Raw genomic sequence first — 19667 nt, 5'->3', positions numbered from 1 at the left:
TCTCCACAACAGCAGAGCTCTTGTGCTCTTCCACACCCCTTGGAGACAACGGGGGTGCCTCCGCTCCCGCGTGGCTGCCACCGCCCCACCACCAAGCTCCATCCCACGCGTCCAACCTTGCCTTTACCTTTCCGTTTCCTCTTTCACCACAGCATACTGCGTTGCCTGACGGCTCGGCCTCTGCTCCTGCACCTTCTCGCTGGCCTCCAGCTCCTGCTCCAAGGAGGAGCTGGTGCTTCCTTCCCTGCTGACATTGCTGCTCCTGCCGGGGCTGTTCTCCGTGGACGCCCGGGGCGACTCCGTGTTCTGCTTCAGGGTCTGCAGCTTGGCCAAGGGGATGATGTCGCAGTTCTGGGGCCGGTGCCACACGGTCCTCTGCGTGGTAGCGTTGTAGTAGTAGAACCGGGAGGTGTTGGGGTCGAAGAGCTCCCACCATTGGTTCTCATTGGTGCGCTTGATGCGCACCCCGGCGGGGGGGTCCCACACGCACTCCCCCGTGATGAGGTTGGCGTACATGCGCTCCCGCGTGCGAGGCTCGATGATTTCCACCCATTCCAGCCTGAGGGAGGCGAGAAAACACAGCAAAGGGACTTGAGCCACGGCGGCTTGGAGGTCATTTCCAACCCTACCCATGGGACCGTGGAACGGCTTGGGAGGGAAGGGACCTTAAAGCTCATCCGGCTCAATGGGCAGGGATGCACCTTCCACTAGAGCAGGGTGCTCCAAGCCCGTGTCCAACGTGGCCTTGAGCACTGCCAGGGATGGGGCAGCCACAGCTTCTCCATTCAACCCCTTCCAGTGTCCCAGCACCCTCACGGGGAAGAACTTCATCCCAAGATCCCATCCAACTCTTCCCTCTTCCAGATGGAGCCGTTCCTCCTCATCCCATCCCTACAGGCCCTTGTCCCAAGCCCCTCTCCAGGTTTCCTGCACCCCTTTAGGCACTGGAGCTGCTCTAGGGTCAGGAGCCTTCTCTTGTCCAGGCTGCCCCAGCCCAGCTCTCTGAGCCTGGCTCCAGAGCAGAGCTGCTCCAGCCCTCGCAGCATCTCCATGGCCTCCTCTGGGCTCGCTCCATTGGTTGACCATCCTTAAGGTAAAGAAATGCTTCCCACTATCCAGCCTAAAGCTCCCCCGGAGCAGGTTTGAATCATTCCTATGTGTCCCATCACCAGATCCTGGGAGAAGGAGCTCAGCTCCACACTGAGCAGCTCCCTCTCGCCACCTTCATTAAAGTAGGAGGGGATCTAACATCGGTCTCTATATACAGTATGGAGCTCATCACTAAAAGAAGGAGCAGAAAACATGGTTTAACCTCCCTCCCATCACCCCATCCCCTGCTGAGCTAAGGCCCAGACCCCATGAACCCAACGCACTGACCCGGCTCGCTCAGAAACGCAGCGCAATGGGGTTACGGAAAGCACAAAGCAGTAAATGGAGCTTAGAAATGCAAAAGAGGATGAAAAGACGTTGCAGTGCCAAAGAAGAGCTCTTTTAACCCATTCTTCAGATTACCCCCAACACCTTTTGCTAATGCAGGGGATGCCCCAGGCTTTCAGGCAGCCAAATCTTGCTCAAATCCTTCATTTTCCTGTCGATTGACGGAGGAAAACACAAGGGATGCTCATGTTAAAGAAGATTTTTGACTTGGAATCCGTCCTAACCTGCATTTACAAGGCTGTTCAGAGAGGTATAGAAATAGAGAAGGCAAAATGAGCCCCCAGCGTGCTAAGTGGAGCTTCTCAAGCGAGGTGGCATTTAAATGTGACACATCCAGTGAGTCAGACAAGTGATGGATGCCAGCCTCTCCCTGGGAGCCAATCCCCCGGGGGCCTTTCAGGAATGCCCAATTCACTCAAGCATTCCACGATGAGAAGGCCTCAGGGGGCAATTACCTGACCCCTGCAGCCTGGCCGCAAGCCCTGGAGATGGTTCAGAGCATCTTTGACAGGACTGAAACACTGGAGTGGGAAACAGGAGCTTCCCACGTGCCAGAGCTTGGAAAACCAGACTGAAAGGGTGGAATCCTTGCTTAGTGCTGGGCTGCACCCCCAGAGCGTGAGCAGCAGCTCCAGGAGGGGATCCTGCCCCTCTGTTGTGTGAAGGGGAGACCTGAGAGCAGCTCCAGTGCCTAAAGGGGCTGCAGGGAACATGGAGAGGGGTTTGGGACAAGGAACTGTAGGGACAGGCCAAGGGGAATGGGTGGATGGATGGATGGAAGGATGGGTGGATGGAAGGAAGGATGGATGGATGGATGGAAGTAAGGATGGATGGATGGAAGTAAGGATGGATGGATGGATGGAAGGATGGGTGGATGGAAGGAAGGATGGATGGATGGATGGAAGTAAGGATGGATGGATGGATGGAAGGATGGGTGGATGGAAGGAAGGATGGATGGATGGATGGATGGATGGATGGATGGGTGGAAGGATGGATGGATGGATGGATGGATGGATGGGTGGGTGGATGGATGGAGGATGGTGAGCAGACCTCTGGAGAAGGACATGGGGTGATGGTCTATGAGAAGCTCCCCATGACCCAACTTCAGTGTGTGCTTGAGCCCAGAACCCCCCCATGTACTGGGCTGCACCCCCAGAGCGTGAGCAGCAGCTCAGGGAGGGGATACTGCCCCTCTGCCGCAGGAACGGGAGACCTGAGAGCAGCTCCAGTGCCTAAAGGGGCTGCAGGGAACCTGGAGAGGGGCTTTGGACAAGGGCCTGTAGGGACAGGCCAAGGAGAATGGGTGGATGGATGGATGGAAGGAAGGAAGGATGGATGGATGGATGGATGGATGGATGGATGGATGGATGGATGGATGGATGGATGGATGGATGGATAGATGGAAGAATGGGTAGGTGGATGGGTGGATGGGTGGATGGATGGATGGATGGATGGATGGATGGATGGATGGATGGAAGGAAGGATGGATGTATGGAAGGATGGGTGGGTGGATGGATGGATGGATGGATGGATGGATGGATGGAGGATGGATGGATGATGGATGGATGATGGATGGATGGATGATGGATGGATGGAGGATGGATGGATGATGGATGGATGGCAGCCCTCAGGAGAAGGACTTGGGGTGATGGTTGATGAGAAGCTCCTCATGACCTGGTTTCAGTGTGTGCTTGAGCCCAGAGCCCAGAACCCAGAACCCCCCCATGTGCTGGGTGCACCCCTAGAGCGTGAGCAGCAGCTCAGGGAGGGGATCCTGCCCCTCTGCTGCATCCAATGGAGACCTGAGAGCAGCTCCAGTGCCTAAAGGGGCTGCAGGGAACCTGGAAAGGGGCTTTGGACAAGGGCCTGTAGGGATGGGACAAGGGGAATGGCTTTAAGCTGCCAGAGGGGAGACTGAGATGAGCTCTTAGGCAGAAGCTCTTCCCTGTGAGGGTGCTGAGGCGCTGGCACAGGGTGCCCAGAGAAGCTGGGGCTGCCCCATCCCTGGCAGTGTTCAAGGCCAGGTTGGACACAGGGGCTTGGAGCACCCTGCTCTAGTGGAAGGGGTCCCTGTACATTGAACTGGATGGGCTTCAAGGTCCCTTCCAACCCAACCCATTCCATGGGTCTATGATTCCATTCCTGGCATAGAGAGAAAAGCCACGGTTGAGCCTCTCCTTGCAGAACAGAGACCAAAAGCAGTCAGAGAAGGGTCAATCCCACACCGTGCCTCACGTCATCCCGCACGACGCAGACCAAGTGAGCAGCTGAATGCAACGAGACAGCGGGGCTCGGGGCCAGCTCCAGCTCCGCACGGTCCAATCCATCCTCCAGGCTTCCATGCAAGGCTTCCCCTTGGGTCTGAGCGTGATGAAACCAACCCAGTGTTTCCCATTGATGTGCCTCTGGCCTTAGATTAACGTCAATGCTCAGCTCCAGGTTTAATGCTTCTCTCTGACCACCCTGGGCTCCAGGGCAGATGCTGCTCTAGGGCTCTGGATCTTCCTCCTGGAACATCCTGGGCTGTCTGCATGTGGGAGGAAGAGAAAGTCCCCAACCAGGGCTCCTCCAGGGTGAAATGAGAGCTCAAACTGCAGAGACATCACAGGGAAGCGAAACCAGAGAGGGATGAGATGGGATGGGATGGGATAGGATAGTGTAGGATAGGATGCAATTGGATGGATAGGATAGGACGGATAGGCTAGGATAGGCTGAGATGGGACGGACAGTATAGGATGGATAGGGTAGGACAGGATGGGATGGATAGGATGGGTAGGATAGGATAGGATAGGATAGGATAGGATAGGATAGGACAGGAAAAGATAGAAAAGGATCGGAAAGGATAGGATAAGAAAGGATAGGACAGGACAGGATAGGATAGGGCAGCATAGGAAAGGATAGGATAAGAAAGGACAGGACAAGATAGGATAGGATGGGGTAGGACAGGACAGCATAGGAAAGGAAAGGATAGGATAAGAAAAGATAGGACAAGATAGGATAGGATGGGGTAGGATAGGACAGAAAAGGACAGGATAGGAGAGGATAGGATAGGGACAGCACAGGATAGGATAGGACAGGATAGGGATGGGACAGGACAGGATAGGAACAGGACAGGATAGGATAGAATAGCATAGGAAAGGGTAGGGTAGGATAAGATAGGGTAGGATAGGATAAAAATAGCCCCACGGAGCTTAAAGAAGAGCAAAATCTGTTTGGACCCCACAAGAACTGGACCATTCCGGGCCAGAAACCAGTCAAGGTAAAGGCCTGCAGCACCTCAAAGGAAAATGTCCTCAATGCCTTCATTTCCTCTTGGTTTTCAGTGTGAATTATCAGCCTAATAGCACCGGGCAGTGTCTGGGTTCAGGTTCTCCCCCTGCATCACCACTTCCCTGCTGTTGGAGAGGGAATTTGGTGCTCACACTTCTCCTTCTCCCCCACTCTTTTAATTGCCTGCGGTAACTCATCACCACAAGCAGCTCAATAGCTTGCACCCTCCCTACGGAGAGCATCAGTAGCCAAGGGCCACCTTCCTCAGCCCTGGGCTGGGCACCAGCAACAATCTTCCACCAGACACCCAAACCCCAGATTCATCTGCCTGGAAGTCACAACCCAAATCCTCCGGGACAAAGCCGAGCGCTTCATGCCTGAGTTTTTGCCCCCAAAATGGGGCCCACCCCCAGAATCCCCCAGGAACACGGCTGTCAGTGGGGATAAGAGGTACATGTGCAACGCAGTGATGCAACAGGTTCAGCACAGCTCATCTGGGTACCAGAGGAAGCCCTGGCCATGAATTTACCATCATTATTCATTGCATTGACCCCCAAGAAGCTCTTTGATGGGTGGCAGAGAAGCCAGATGCAAGCTCTGGTTGGCTAAAGAGACTCAGACCTATCTCACCATAGCACTGGGCAGTGTGGTGATCTATTTATGCATCCCAATGAGGATGGTCCAAGGCAGTGAATACCTTATTGCTGTTGGGTTAAAGGGGTCTGTAACTGCTGCAGGAGGATGGAAGGTGAGCAGAGAGCCTCAGAAACACGAAAAAACCTCCACCTCATTGGAAAGGAAAGGCTCCAAAAAGGCTGGAGATGCACCAAAAATCCATCTTTTCCTTGTACTGTCCAGAAAAGAGCCCAATTGATTCTCGGATGTGATTGGTGAACATGGGAAGAGAGCTGAAATGAACCCTGGGCTTAGTTTACCTTGGTATATTCATAGCATCATAGAACCAAGCAGGGTGGGAAAAGCCCTTTAAGCTCATCCAGTCCAACCTCTGTACCAGCAGTGCCAAGGCCACCACTGCCCCATGGCACTGAGGGTGTGTGAACACTTGCAGGGACGGTGACTGCAGCCCTGTTCCAATGCCTGAGCACCCTCTGGGGAAGGAATTGTTCCTCAGCTCCATCTAAACCTGCCCTGGTGCAGCTTGAGGCCGTTCCCTCTTGTCCCATCCCTTGTTCCTTGGGAGCAGAGCCCAGCCCCTCCTGGCTCCATCCTCCTCTCAGGCACTTGTAGGGAGCCATCAGGTCCCCCCTGAGCCTTCTCTTCTCCATCTGAACCCCCCAGGTCCCTCAGCCCTTCCCCATCCCATTTGTGCCCCAGGCCCTGCTCCAGCTCGGGGGCAGGAGGAGGAACCTCTCCCAACAGCCTCACCTCGTGCCCGTGCCCCAGTGCTGCTGCTGTCGAGGAGCTCTGTGCCAGGACCTTCCCGTCCAGCCTGCCCCTGCCATGGCAGGGGACGTGGGAGCCTTCCCCACCCAGCCCCACGGCGACGGCTCCTTCCCGCTGCAGCTGGGTTTTCCCTCTTTCCCTGCCCATGGAAGGGGCGAGCAGGGCTCAGCCCCACGTCCAAGCGCTTCCCTGGCGCAGGAACGCTCCTTCCCTCCTCGCGCGGGCTCGGAGCTGGGTCCCTGCTGCGCTCAGCACCTCCCCTGTGCTGGCACCGCTGCAGCCCCACGTCCGGATGGAGCAGAGCCCTCGGCTCCCTCCCGCTGCCCCCAAGGAGCCGGGGCCGAGCAGGGGCTGCAGCGCTGCCAGGGCTGGAGCAGGGATGTGGGGATGGAGCGAGGCAGGAGCTGCGGCAGCATCAGCGTGAGGAGACCTGAGAGCAGCTCCAGTGCCGGAAGGGCTGCAGGGAGCATGGAGAGGGGCTTGGGACAAGGGATGCACAAGGGTCCTGTCAGGACAAAGGTGTCCCTGCCCCATGGCAGGGGTTGGAGCTGGATGAGCTTTGAGGTCCCTTCCAACACAAACCAGGCTGGGATCCTCTGATTCCTGCTGTAAATCCTGGTGCTCTCCCAAAGGCAAGAAGTGCTTCGGGGTCATCTGGACAGGGTGTGTGGGAGACTGGAGATGACATCTCCAGTGGAAGGGCCCGAACTTGTCAGACGCCGCAGTGATGAAACACTTCAGGGCACGTCTTGTGCCCAGCGTGGCTCATTTCTAACTCGAAATAGAACCGAAACCCGCCCTGACTTCCAGTCTCATCAATGCTAAATGCCACACGGAGGGGAACAAGCCCTGACACTTGCAGGAAAGCTCCCTTAGTGTTTGCCCCCGGAGCTCATCACCCGCTCTAGGAGGAGATGATGGTGAGCGGGAGGAAGGAGAATCATCAACCTCCTGCTCTGCTGGGAGGGGAAGGTCTGTGCTGTACCAGCCTTCATCCTTCCAAAGGGGTACCACCGGAGGTACCGCTCTGCGCTGGGGGCCCTAGAGATGAACACAGCCATCCCAATGGGATCAAGAAGGTTGCTTCCAACCCAAAGCATGATTCTATGATCTCTTTCTTTCCAACACCAGCCTGCTACTCGCTGCTTTAAACCAGACTGAGGGTCCTTTTTCCTGCTGCATGGAAGGGTGCTTAAATGCACCTCAAACCCCTTTTGCTCTGCGCTGCATCGTCCCCTTTGCTGTTTAAAGCATTGCCAGTGGTGCTGCGTGGAAAACCATGGGATAGTTCAGTCATCTGGAGGGAATCTGGCAGCTGGAGAATGAGGTGCAGGATAGAATCATAGAAGAGTTAGGGTTGGAAAGGACCTTAAGATCACCCAGTTCCAAGCCCCCTGCCATGGGCAGGGACACCTCACACTAAACCATGGCACCCAAGTGATGCTGCAGACCACTTGCTCCTCTGCAGACCACAAGTGACCCACGTTTGAGAGATGCTCTTTTGGACGCCCCAGCCCTGGAAGTTGTTCTCCCACACGTTGGGGCATCACCACACGACAGAACCCATGGTGTCTGCACTAAACTCCCCCTGCTGCCTCTTAGGTGCAGGAGACGTGAAGGTGAGATTTGCAGCTCAGGAGTAATTTACGACCTAAATGACACCCCTAAGGGATTCCTGGCCCTGGTTGAACTGGGACAACGCGTATGGAGATCCACCGCTGCTGCAGGGGGACCACTTGAAATGCTTCCTGAGAAAGCTCCGATTGCTCCCAGCGAACCAGGGACGTCTTCAGCGCTTCTGGGAGGCAGTCCATGGAGGAATGGTTTTGCACAGGGCCAAACGTCCCAGCCTGACACTGGGAATTTGAGCGTCTCCCATAGGAACAGGCTGGGAAAATGGGGCTGTTGAGCCTGGAGGAGAGAAAGGTGCTTAAGGGGAGACCTCAGAGCAGCTCCAGTGTCTGAAGGGGGCTACAGGGATGCTGGAGAGGGACTCTTCATCAGGGACTGCAGTGATAGAACAAGGGGTGATGGCTTCAGACTGAAACAGGGGAAGTTCAGGTTGGAGATAAGGCAGAAGCTCTTCCCTGTGAGGGTGCTGAGGCGCTGGCACAGGGTGCCCAGAGAAGCTGTGGCTGCCCCATCCCTGGCAGTGTTCAAGGCCAGGTTGGACCCAGGGGCTTGGAGCACCCTGCTCTAGTGGAAGGGGTCCCTGCCCCATGGCAGGGGTTGGAGCTGGAGGAGCTTCAAGGTCCCTTCCAACCCAAACCCATGATTCTACAGCTACAGCTCTTGCCAGCTCCTTTCTTATCTGGATAACCCGGAATGCTGCTTTTAGATGGAATATTACAATCACCATGGGAACTGCAGAGACCTTGCCTATTCCTCTGCTGCTTTGCAAAGCTCTCTCCAACAACAAAGGGTGAATACAAATGAAACGAAGTCTTCCCTAACCACAGGGAAACTGTGACAAAGCCCTTGGACAACACAGGAGCAAAGCAAGGGCTACCTCTTGTTGAAGGTCTGCTGCACGCATGGGGGCCATGCAGCGCAAGGGAAGGTGTGTTTCCCTCTGAGATGCACATCAAAGAGACGATCGAGGGAGAGCATCATTTCAACGTGCCTCCTTCTCCCCACCATGAGCTGACCCCATTGGGGACTCAGTGCTGACACCCAATGCTCTCCAGCGCCGGACCAAGCACCATGTAAGGGCTCCCACACCAGAAACCCCATCCTTGCTCCAACACCCCAACTTGGAACCAAGATCCATGGTTTAGGATGAGATTCCCCACTGAGGCCTCAGCTGTCCCAGCAAGGAAGAGTCCTTGGGAAGGCAGGAGGCTGCCCCACAGGTATTTCTGCTCACAGACGCTCCCATGGAGGTTTCCCAGCCTTCTTGCCCCCAGGTGTAGATAAACCAGCACAAGTCAACATCACGTTGCAACCCTCTGCTTGATCCAAGCCCACCACTGGCTCCCACAAGGACCTGTTGGATGGAGCCTCCTGAACCTCTCTCAGCCACCGCACTGCACAGAGAGAACACGAGACCCAGTAGGAAGACGAGAGTGGGCAGTTTCCATTCCCAGCCTTGTCTCTGTTCCCATAGAAACCAAATTAAAATGGAGATGGGAAAGGAAATTAAAGCTTCAAGAAAAGGACTCGGCGAGGAAATGGAATGCGAGCGGGTGTGGGGAAGAGCTGATGGATAAACAAGGAGGGAAAACGGGATCCAACGTCAAGGCCATGGGAGGAAAACCAAATTCACACACGAGGGGCAAACCCACATCAAAAATCAGCCTGGAGAAGAGAAGGCTCCTGAAGGGGAGACCTTGGAGCAGCTCCAGTGCCTGAAGGGGCTGCAGGGAACCTGGAGAGGGGCTTGGGACAAGGGATGCAGGGATGGGACAAGGGGAATGGCTTTAACCTGGCAGATCTTGGGAAGAAGTTCTCATCTCAATCACAGTGGGTTGGGTTGGAAGGGACCCTGAGGCTCATCCAGCTCCAACCACGGGCAGGGACCCCTTCCCCTAGAGCAGGGTGCTCCAAGCCCCTGTGTCCAACCTGGCCCTGAACACTGCCAGGGATGGGGCAGCCACGGCTTCTCCATTCAATCCCTTCCAGTGTCCCAGCACCCTCACGGTGGACAAGTCCCAGAGCAGCATAAAACACAAGCAAAGACTGTTTGAGATGTGCAGAGACACGGCTGAAAACCCAGTTTCCTTACACTTGAAAGTAACGCAGAGAAGAGGACTTAGGAAAGGATCACTCCTTGTACTTCGGGATGTGTTTTACTGGTTGCTCTGCAGTCATCTGCAGTAGGATTAAAAGACAACCAAAGGAAATTACTTCTCATAGAACCTAATTAAGCTGAGGAATGTCTTCAGCAATGCAGCCAAACCCCATAAATAGGTTCAAAGGAGAATTAGATGAGTTCAAGGAGGACAAGGAGCTCACTGGTAGCTATTAAATAGGATAGTCAAGATTAGGAAATCCCCAGAAGCGGCGAGGAACGGGGTGGGGAAGCATCACCCTGCTCTGCCCTGGACATTTTCCCTCTTTCCCAGGGAAATCTTGGCTGCAGAGAGTGGAACTGAAGTCGTGTGAAGCTTTTCCACCCCTCCCATCACCCAACGTTCCAACTGCATCGATGGCTTTGGCAGCGTTACATCCCTTCTGGCCTGGAGGACGCAGGATAAAGGCTCCAGCTCGCACACAAAGACCTTCAAGGCTTCAAAGGGTGGCTTCGGAAAGAGGATAGGATGGATTCGATTGCTTTGCCTCTTATCAGAGCAAGTTCAGCCTCTTTCAGGCAGGGAGCGATGCTCCCAATCCAAACTTCACAGCGCGAGCGTGAGCTCTGCGTTATCTCCTTCCACCACCCCAAAAACAAAGAGCCTAGAAAGCTGCCAGAAAGCAGATAAGGAACCCAGGCAGAGATGAATCCAGTATCTGCATGAAAGCAGCAAATTCACCGGGCTGACCCCAACCTTCTCAAAGCAGCTCCTCAATCTCTCCATACGCAGAGTAACGACGCTGTAGCTCGTTGGCTTCTTTGAGCCAAGCTGGAGGAGTCAAGGTCTGGAGGGTATCAGCCTCTGAGAAGTTTTGTTTTAAAGGGAAGGGGATGGTTGAGGGCAAAAGGACACAAATTGTCTCTCTGGTGAGGACCAGAGCTCAGCCCATGTGGTGGGGGAGAGGGGGGTTAAGCTGGATGAGCCATTCGCTACTGTGGCCCATGAAAGAGGGGTGGAAGAGAGGCCTGGAGAGTGCCCTGGGATGAGATAGAGAGGGAAAGAGGAGGTGTAATTCCCAGAGAAGGGGCTGGGACGTGCCATTTCAAGGCCAGGGTGGACAGGGAGCAAGCTGCTCCAGTGGAAGGTATCCCTGCCTGTGGCAGGGGTTGGAACTGGAGGAGCTTTAAGACCCCTTCCAACCCAAACCATTCCATGATTCGATGATGCTATGCAGGATACCCATCCGTGCAGCCAGGTATGCAGGCAGCATCCTCTCCAGGATGCTAGGAGAACATCCCCAAAGCAACCATGCACTGCTCTAGAAGAACATTCTCATTTACTGAAGGGATTCTGCATTCCCATCCATCACCGACCTCTGCTGACCACCCAGAATGCCCATCAGACCAGCAGAGGAACTTCATTAGGAAGTATCTATGTTTTCTTCAAAACAATCCCTAAGACCACACATGTTTCCAGCCAAACCACATCCAAACGAGGGTACCCAAACCACGTCTTTCCAGCTTGACCAAGGACCAAGACATCTCATGCTGACCTGTCTTCAGAGCATCATGGAATGGGTTGGGTTGGAAGGGACCTTAAAGCTCATCCAGCTCCAACCCCAACACCTTCCACTAGAGCAGGGTGCTCCAAGCCCCTGTGTCCAGCCTGGCCTTGAACACTGCCAGGGATGGGGCAGCCACAGCTTCTCTGGGCACCCTGTGCCAGCGCCTCAGCACCCTCACAGGGAAGAGCTTCTGCCTAAGAGCTCAGCTCAGTCTCCCCTGTGGCAGGTTAAAGCCATTCCCCTTGGCCTGGCCCTGCATCCCTTGTCTTTACACCGTATTCACTTGGAGATGCCCCAGCACCAGTGCCTGCAGGGCAGTTTTGGGCAGAATTGGCTCTCCAGGGTGTCTCCCAAGGTGGGACCAGCTGGGTGAGGCTGCATCTCCTGTAAGCATCATAGCAGATGGTTTCCACCTTGAAGAGAGCTCTATTTGGACAGCGCCTTCATCTGTGCTGGCACCCTTAGGAACACGCCATATGTGCCTCCCTAAATCAGGTCTAGACGCGAGTACAACTTCAGCGTCGGTGTTGTAGTCACAAACCCAAACTTCCAGGGCTGAAGCTCCTCCAGAGCAGACTGAAGATCACCCAAGTGCTGGGAAGTGCCCAAAGGGCCTCCAAGGATGCTTAATACAAGGATAAAACCGTCTCAATTTTCTTTTCCAATCAAAACCCTCAGAGGGAAGACGAAGGCTGTTATTAATAGTAATAACCTCTGCGTGATGTTAGCAGTGTGAATGGAATGATTTGAACACGAAGCCGTTTGCCAAAAGCCTAAGAACAAGCAACGACCTGGAGGGATCCAAGATGAAATCAGGGCCAAAGGAAGAAACTTCACCCCCATCCCCATAAACTCATCCGAAAGGGAATTCTGCCCATCTGAGGAGCCCCGTTTCAATTCCAAGATCGTGAAAGCAAGCAGGGGGCTTGTGTCTCAAACACCACAAAGCTAAGCTCCCACCTCCCGAATCCTCCTGCCCAAATTCCCGGTGGATGTGGTGCTGCCCTGGCAGAGACTTGTGCAGGCAGAGCCGACCCATGGGCCTCACTGCAGCTCAGCTGAGGTGGGTCTTCATGACCAGTTTTGCCACAGCTGACTCCAGGATGATGCAGCAAGAAAGCTGGAGAAGGGCTTTGGATAAGGGATGCAGGGATGGGATGAGGAGGACCGGCTCCAACTGGAAAAGGGAAGTTAGATGGGATGTTGGGAAGTTCTGCCTCGTAAGGATGGTGGGGCACTGGAAGGGGTTGAATGGAGAAGTTCTGGCTGCCCCATCCCTGGCAGTGCTCAAGGCCAGGCTGGACACAGGGGCTTGGAGGAAGCTGCTCTAGTGGAAGGGGTCCCTGCCTGTGGCTGGAGCTGGATGAGCTTTAGGGTCCCTTCAACCCAAACCATTCCCTGGTTCCATCCGATGATCCCATGAAAACAAAGCCAAGCTGGGGGCAGTGGCAGAGCTCCGGGCAGGCAGCAGCAGGCGGTGGGGAAAGGAGCAGCAGGAATTCCCGCAGGGATGGTGGCAGCTGCTGCATCCCAACCTTCCTCCCCTCCCCATGCGTGCAGCCACCCTGCCCTTGACCTCCTGCTTTATTAACCCTTTCGCTAAGGAACCCTTTGATGCAGCTGCTGGTTCAACCTGACCCGATCCTGAAGGGAAAAGACTCCGTTTACTCCTTCAAAAGAGGTGGAAAAGGCCCAAGTGTGGATGGGGACAGCAAGTACTGGGGTAGGGAAGCCCCTCTGCAGTGGCACTCCTACAACAGGGACATTGTGCAAGCTCTTAAGTAAGCAGGAAATGTATGGCCATGAGCTGCCGGAGGTCCCCCGAGTCATCGGGCTCTGCAAGTGGCTGGAAAAGGACAAAAATTCCACCAAAGCAGTAAAATTCCAGGATTTCTCTTCCCAAACTCAAGCGTTATCAGAGCACAGGAGGTTAAAAGGGTTTTACAGCTGTAATGTGGGGAAATGAAAGCAGTTTACAGCATAGGGTTGCAAATACACTGCCCACGGCTGCCCCATCCCTGGCAGTGCTCAAGGCCAGGTTGGATGGGGCTCGGAGCACCCTGCTCTAGCGGAAGGGGTCCCTGCCTCTGCTTGGAGCTGGATGAGCTTTAAGGTCCCTTCAACCCAACCCATTCCACGATTCCATGATCCTAAGTTGTGGAAATCACGTCCTAAAGCACACCCTGGGCTTGTGAGCTCCAACGCACCCAAGGAACTGGAGGTCTGTCAAAGACCAGGCGCCTACAGACACCAGATCTGACGCATGGAGCTAAATGTGCCTCCTCCCCATGGGCTTGCCAGGGCAGGATTAGACACTGGCACAGCTCTGCCGGGGTCAAATGCCTGCCTTGCAAATACCAAGCAGTGCCCTAAGGGTGTTCTGGCTCAGTGCAAGGCAGAGGGACCTTGTCCTCACTCACGCCTGAGCCTCAGCAGTGGTGGAGCCGGGCTGGAAGCAGCAGCTGCTCACGAGCAAGGGATTCTCCTTGTTTCGGGGCCCAAAAGCAGCCACCTGTCAATGCCCTGACATCAGCTCATTCCCCATCGCGCCCGGGATCGGGGCGACACAAGGAAGCGAGCGGGAGGAGGAGGAGGGATGTGATTCGGGGTGAGTCACGCCAAGGCGGGAGGAGAACAATCCATCCTTGTTCCCAAGGCAGTGATTTACCCCTTGCAGTTGCTGCATCCATCCAGCCCTAAAGCACCCTGCCACGACTGCAGCCATGAGAGCCTGTAAGACAAGATGACCTTTCCCAGCTGCAGCAGGGATGGCCAGCAAGGGCCCAAATATCAGATAACCCCCTCAGACCTGCTCTGATAGGAAGGGACACGGGGAGCAAGCGGCACTCCCCCCTTCTTCCCGACAGCGATGCGGGGACGTTTATAGGCCAAGGAGGTAACGCTGCACACCGTGAAGCGCTCGGTGCTTCCAAGCGCTAAGACGGGCAGCCCTAGAGAGCAAATCTCATTTAGCACAAGCAACCCCATCCTCTGGAGATGCACGGGAGCAGATCGACCACCACGAGGCGGTTGGAGCCTCTGCTCCTCACCACTGCCTTGCCCAAGCCCCTTCCTTATTCTACACCTATTTCACTACCAGAACAAGAGGGAGGAAATAAAAAGCCTTGAATTGCTCCTCCAAACACCACCACGGACAAAAAGCAGAGGCAAAAGGGAGGGGAGATGCCCCCGACCTCCCCAGACCTGGCCATATCTTCCATCACTCCAGTATCTTGCGTTGCGCCCCAGTGCAGAACCTAACCTGCACAGTCAGTGTGAAATGCGCCACTGAGGCTGCCAGGGTGATGTAAAACAGGTTCCCTCCCCTCTCCTTCTTCCTCCAATCTTCTCCCCATCGAGGAGAAACAGGGGCCTGCAGCTTCCCAGTGGAGCCCTGAGCATCCGGCTGTGATTTATAGGATCATGGAATGGGTTGGGTTGGAAGGGACCTTAAAGCTCATCCAGCTCCAAGCCCCTGTGTCCAACCTGGCCTTGAACACTGCCAGGGATGGGGCAGCCACAGCTTCTCTGGTCACCCTGTGCCAGCGCCTCAGCGCCCTCACAGGGGGTTGGAGCTGGATGAGCTTTAAGGTCCCTTCCAACCCAACCCATTCCATGATTCCATAACGCCTGATGCGCCCAGCGTCCCTGCTCCATCTGGAAACCCACTTTGGGTATGATGAAGGCACAGAAGGAAAAGAGCTTTGAACAAGATAACTCCATTTGGATGAAAGATGGGACTAAAAACGTCCTGGATTCCTACACCCCCAGTACATCATAAAGCTCCTGCAGGAGGAAATAACCAAGCAGAGCACTGGGAATGCTGTCTATTCCTTCTATAACCTGGAAAGCAAAGGTCCCCTTTGGCACCGTGCTTCCCAAGCTTCCCCCCTTTTCCATGTGCAACCACTGCTTTTATATGGTGCAAACTACCCCAAGAAAGCGCTGAGCAAAGCGGATGAACCACTTTCCATGGCTGGATGATGTGAGAAAGCCCATCTCCTTCCTCTCTTAGGGAAAAGGAACCAGTGTAAGGATAGAGTGAACACCTCCAGCCTGGCCAAAATAACCTTGAAATAAAGAGTGGCAGACACAAATGTTTGAGGTTTTATTCCGCTCCTTGGACTCGAGCTTGGCCATTTCACCCTGAGCTGTCAATAACGAACATTTCACCTCAAAGAGGTGACTTTTCCACCCCAACCACCCCAAAGGAGCACAACTGGAACGAAACGACCCCGTGCTTTGCCAGCCCTTGGAAGGGCCTTTGTAAAAGGAGAGCTGCCCAAAGAGCACGACCCCATCCCGACGCGGAGCAGCCACCGCCGGAGAGTGACTTGGCAGCTGGGGGAGCATCTGCTGCTTCCCAAGGCTCCTTCTGGCACAAGCAGTGGATTCCTGAGGCTCACACCCCTTGGCAGCCAGCGCAGCTATCATGGGATAGGCCCCAGGACTTGGCTGGGATGGGCAGTGAGGACGAGGAAGGACGTTCCTGCTGTAAATCTCAGGTGCTTCTCTTAGAGTAGCTTCCCAGAGGTCAGTATAGGCAAGGGAAAGGGAAATCTCTGCATCCCAAAAGGAGCAAGGAACAAGTTTAAGAGGAGAATGGGGCAAGTTTTTCTGTAACTAGGGAGAATAGAGCGTATCTTCCATAAAACCCCCCAAATAAACCCCCCAAAGAGAAGGATATCATGCACAAGGTCTCAGTCCTTACCCCAGATGGGACATGGCAAGCTTGCAGAACAAGAATTGCAACCCAGGGCGTTATTTCCCTGGTTTTATAACTATTTTAGGTGGAGCAGACCCCTGGAGCACCCTCATTCATCCCCCAAGCCAACTCTGACGTTGCCCTACACAAGGCTCTGAAGTCTTAAAGGCCGGACACCTCAGAGCATCTCTAAGGGAGCAGCCTCAAGCAAAGGCCTTGCAAATGACCACAGCGCTGGAGCTGTGCATCACCTCTCGCCCTTCCCGTGTACATCATCAGGGAACCCCAGTATCCCAGAATGGTTTGGGTTGGAAAGGACCTTAAAGCTCACCCAGCTCCAACCCCAACACCAAGGAGAGGAGAAATCCTCACCTGCTCCTGAAGATGCTGCTGGTGACCCAGGCAGCTGCACCCCAAAGCTGCACTTGGGGTTGATGGTCATAGAAACATGGACTCAGCTTGGTTTGGGTTGGAAGGGAGCTTAAAGCTCATCCAGCTCCAGCCCCAACCCCTTCCCCTGGAGCAGGGTGCTCCAAGCCCCTGTGTCCAACCTGCCCTTGAACACTGCCAGGGATGGGGCAGCCACAGCTTCTCTGGGCACCCTGTGTCAGCGCCTCAGCACCCTCCCAGGGAAGAGCTTCTGCCTAAGAGCTCATCTTAGACCCCCTCTGGCAGGTTAAAGCCATTCCCCTTGGCCTGGCCCTTGTCCCAAGCCCCTCTCCATGTTCCCTGCAGCCCCTTTAGGCACTGGAGCTGCTCTCAGATCTCCCCTGGATGCAGCAGAGGGGCAGGATCCCCTCCCTGACCTGCTGGTCCTGCTCCTATTGACGCAGCCCTGGCTGAAGACCCCGGTGCTGCCTTCATTCTCGCCCCATTACACAGGTGAAGATGCCATGTGGATCCAGGCTGAAGCAGCCCAGCCCTCATTAACCCCTCACGTTAACGCAGAGCCCTCTAAGAAGCCGCATCAGACCCATCTGGTCCTGAGCAAGGAAGAGCTTCTCCCCCACACCAATTATCCCGTGGCTGGGCTGACATTCCTGGAATGATCCGGCTGCAGCACCATCTGTTGTGCTGTCTGCTGCAGGGTAAAGCTTCCCTCCTGCACGACTCCGCTCCCCACAGCCTGCTCCGACGCTCCAGGAGATCCCAAAGAGCTCGCTCCCATTCCCTCCCAAGAGCCACAGGACCCTTTCCGCGCTGTCCTGGTTACGAACCAGCAGCACCACACCGACCTCTGCCATCCAAAGGCCTCTGGATGCACTGGGGTCGTCCCAGCCCCATTCCAGGAGGGAGGAAAGGAAGGATAAAGGCAGCAGCCGCCGCAGCATCGCTCGGCGGTGGTTTGGAGAGCACCCACATAGCCCGACGTGCCTCACGCTCCTGGTTTCATGCCTTGGACTCATTTCACCCAGCACGTTTTGGGGGCAAGGATCCCATGGTTAGGATAAACCTCTGCTGTTCCCAGATGAGGGCTGGAAGACTTCTCCAGGGCTGAGTGGCCAAATGGAGAAGGGCTGAGGACACAACCGCTAAAGGTTGCATGAGGATGGATAACCCCACCTGAGTTAGCACGGGGAGAACAGAGCTCATCCAGTTCCAACCCCCTGAATGGTTAAAGCCGTTCCCCTTGGCCTGTCCCTTGTCCCAAGCCCCTCTCCAGGTTTCCTGCAGCCCCTTTAGGCACTGGAGCTGCTCTAAGGTCTCCCCTTCTCTTCTCCAGGCTGCCCCAGCCCAGCTCTCTCCGCCTGGCTCCAAAGCAGCAGCTCCATGCCCTCCTTTGGTGCTGTTCCAACCGCTCCTAGAGCAGAGAACTCTTCCATGTATCCTTGCTCCAGAGAGGGGCTGGGATGATGCAATCTCCTCTTCATGTCAAGACGCCTGCAGTGATGCAGAGGGAATAACAAATCCCTTCCCCTCAAAGTGATGCTTCTGGAGGGAGGCAGCAGCAGAGCTTCACGTGCTTCGGTCCTGTCCACCTCACCCTCACGTATCTCCTTGGCTGAGCTCAGAAGTCCCTGTTTCCCAAGACCCGTGCCCTCAATCCCATCCCTTTAGGCCGTTTATGGAGCTCTTCACATTCGCCCCGTTGTGAATTCAGCTTTGCCTGAATTCACAGGGCATAGAAACCTGCCCTAACGACAGGGCTATTTGTCAACAGCCACACACTGGGTTCACAACCACAGGCTGCTGCTGGGTGCCTTTTGTTCCTCCTCCTCCTCCAGGTTCTAGAGGAGCTGCGAGCGGGCAGAGGAATAAAAGATTGCTCGTTGCTAATTTGGGGCTAAATCAAAAGGAAAAGGGCAAATCGAGGCCTCAAACTTCCCGGCTTTTCATACAGAGGGAGCTATTCAAGGGTTTTAGAGCCCTGCCAGCGCTGCCCCATAGGGCACCCCCATAGCAGAAAGCTCCCCAGTGCTATGCGGTAGAAACGATGCCTTCTCCATCTCAGCCCCCCACGTTAGACGGGGTTTCGGCACATTCTGCCTTGCTCTTGCATCTCCCATGGGAACTCGTGCTCCTGTTCTCCTGCTCCTGGTTTTCTTTGCAACAGATGGATGACCACAGAATCATGGAATCAATGAGGCTGGGAAAGCCCTTTGAGCTCATCCAGGCCAACCATTCCCACCACTGCCAAGGCCACCACTAACCCATGGCACTGAGGGTGTGTGAACCCTTGCAGGGACGGTGACTGCAGCCCTGTTCCAATGCCTGAGCACCCTCTGGGGAAGGAATTGCTCCTCAGCTCCATCTAAACCTGCCCTGGTGCAGCTTGAGGCTGGTTCCTCTTGTCCCATCCCTTGTTCCTTGGGAGCAGAGCCCAGCCCCTCCTGGCTCCATCCTCCTCTCGGGCACTTGTAGGGAGCCATCAGGTCCCCCCTGAGCCTTCTCTTCTCCACACTGAACCCCCCAGGTCCCTCAGCCCTTCCCCATCACACTTGTGCTCCAGGCCCTGCACCAGCTCCATTGCCCTTCTCTGGCCCCGCTCCAGCACCTCAATGCTTCTCTTGTAGTGGGGGGCCCAGAATTGACCCCCAGGATTCGAGGTGCAGCCTCCCCAGTGCCCATCACAGGGGCACAATCCCTGCCCTGGTCCTGCTGCCGCACTGGTGCTGGTACAGGCCAGGATGCTGGGGGCTTCTTGGCTGCCTGGGCACAAGCCGGCTGTTGAGCATCACCCCCCGGTACCTCTTTGCTTCCAAGTGAACCAAACAGCACCTGGTGAATCACATGAGCCCTAAATGTGAGAAAACCCTGCTCTGAAGCGCTGACTCCACGCTACAATTCAAGCCAAATGCTTCTGAACCACAAAACCTGAGGTTTTGTTCCTATTCGAGCACAAAAGGGCTAAAAACCGACCCAGCGCTGCCTCCGCACCGATATCCATCATCTTTGGGGGGCCCTGATTTGCTCCAGTGAGGTCGCAACAAGAAGAGCCCCATGGCAGGACATGTTATCACAGAAGCCATTACTGATAACAACGTTTAATTACCTTAATCCATTTAATAACAGTTTTTACCAAAATTAGCCGGATAAATTGCTCCGATAGCAC

General features: G+C 55.1%; 1 protein-coding gene across 2 annotated transcripts in view; it reads right to left on the bottom strand.

Annotated features, from left to right (window-relative positions):
* Positions 1–19667, bottom strand: part of ARHGAP39 (Rho GTPase activating protein 39) — a 113686-nt gene that overhangs the window by 34989 nt on the left and 59030 nt on the right. For both annotated transcript variants that reach the window (XM_057426348.1, XM_057426350.1), the window contains exon 2: positions 128–559. In XM_057426348.1, the coding sequence (XP_057282331.1) occupies positions 128–559 (432 nt within the window). The remainder of the gene's footprint in view (positions 1–127; positions 560–19667) is intronic.

The sequence above is a fragment of the Pezoporus wallicus genome, unplaced genomic scaffold (genome assembly GCF_028554395.1).
Source record: "Pezoporus wallicus isolate ANWC-B61680 ecotype Strahan unplaced genomic scaffold, APGP_CSIRO_Pwel_v1 contig_12955, whole genome shotgun sequence".
NCBI lineage: Eukaryota > Metazoa > Chordata > Aves > Psittaciformes > Psittacidae > Pezoporus > Pezoporus wallicus.
Note: the sequence above shows the minus strand (reverse complement) of the source record. Positions and strands in the feature narration are given on the sequence as shown.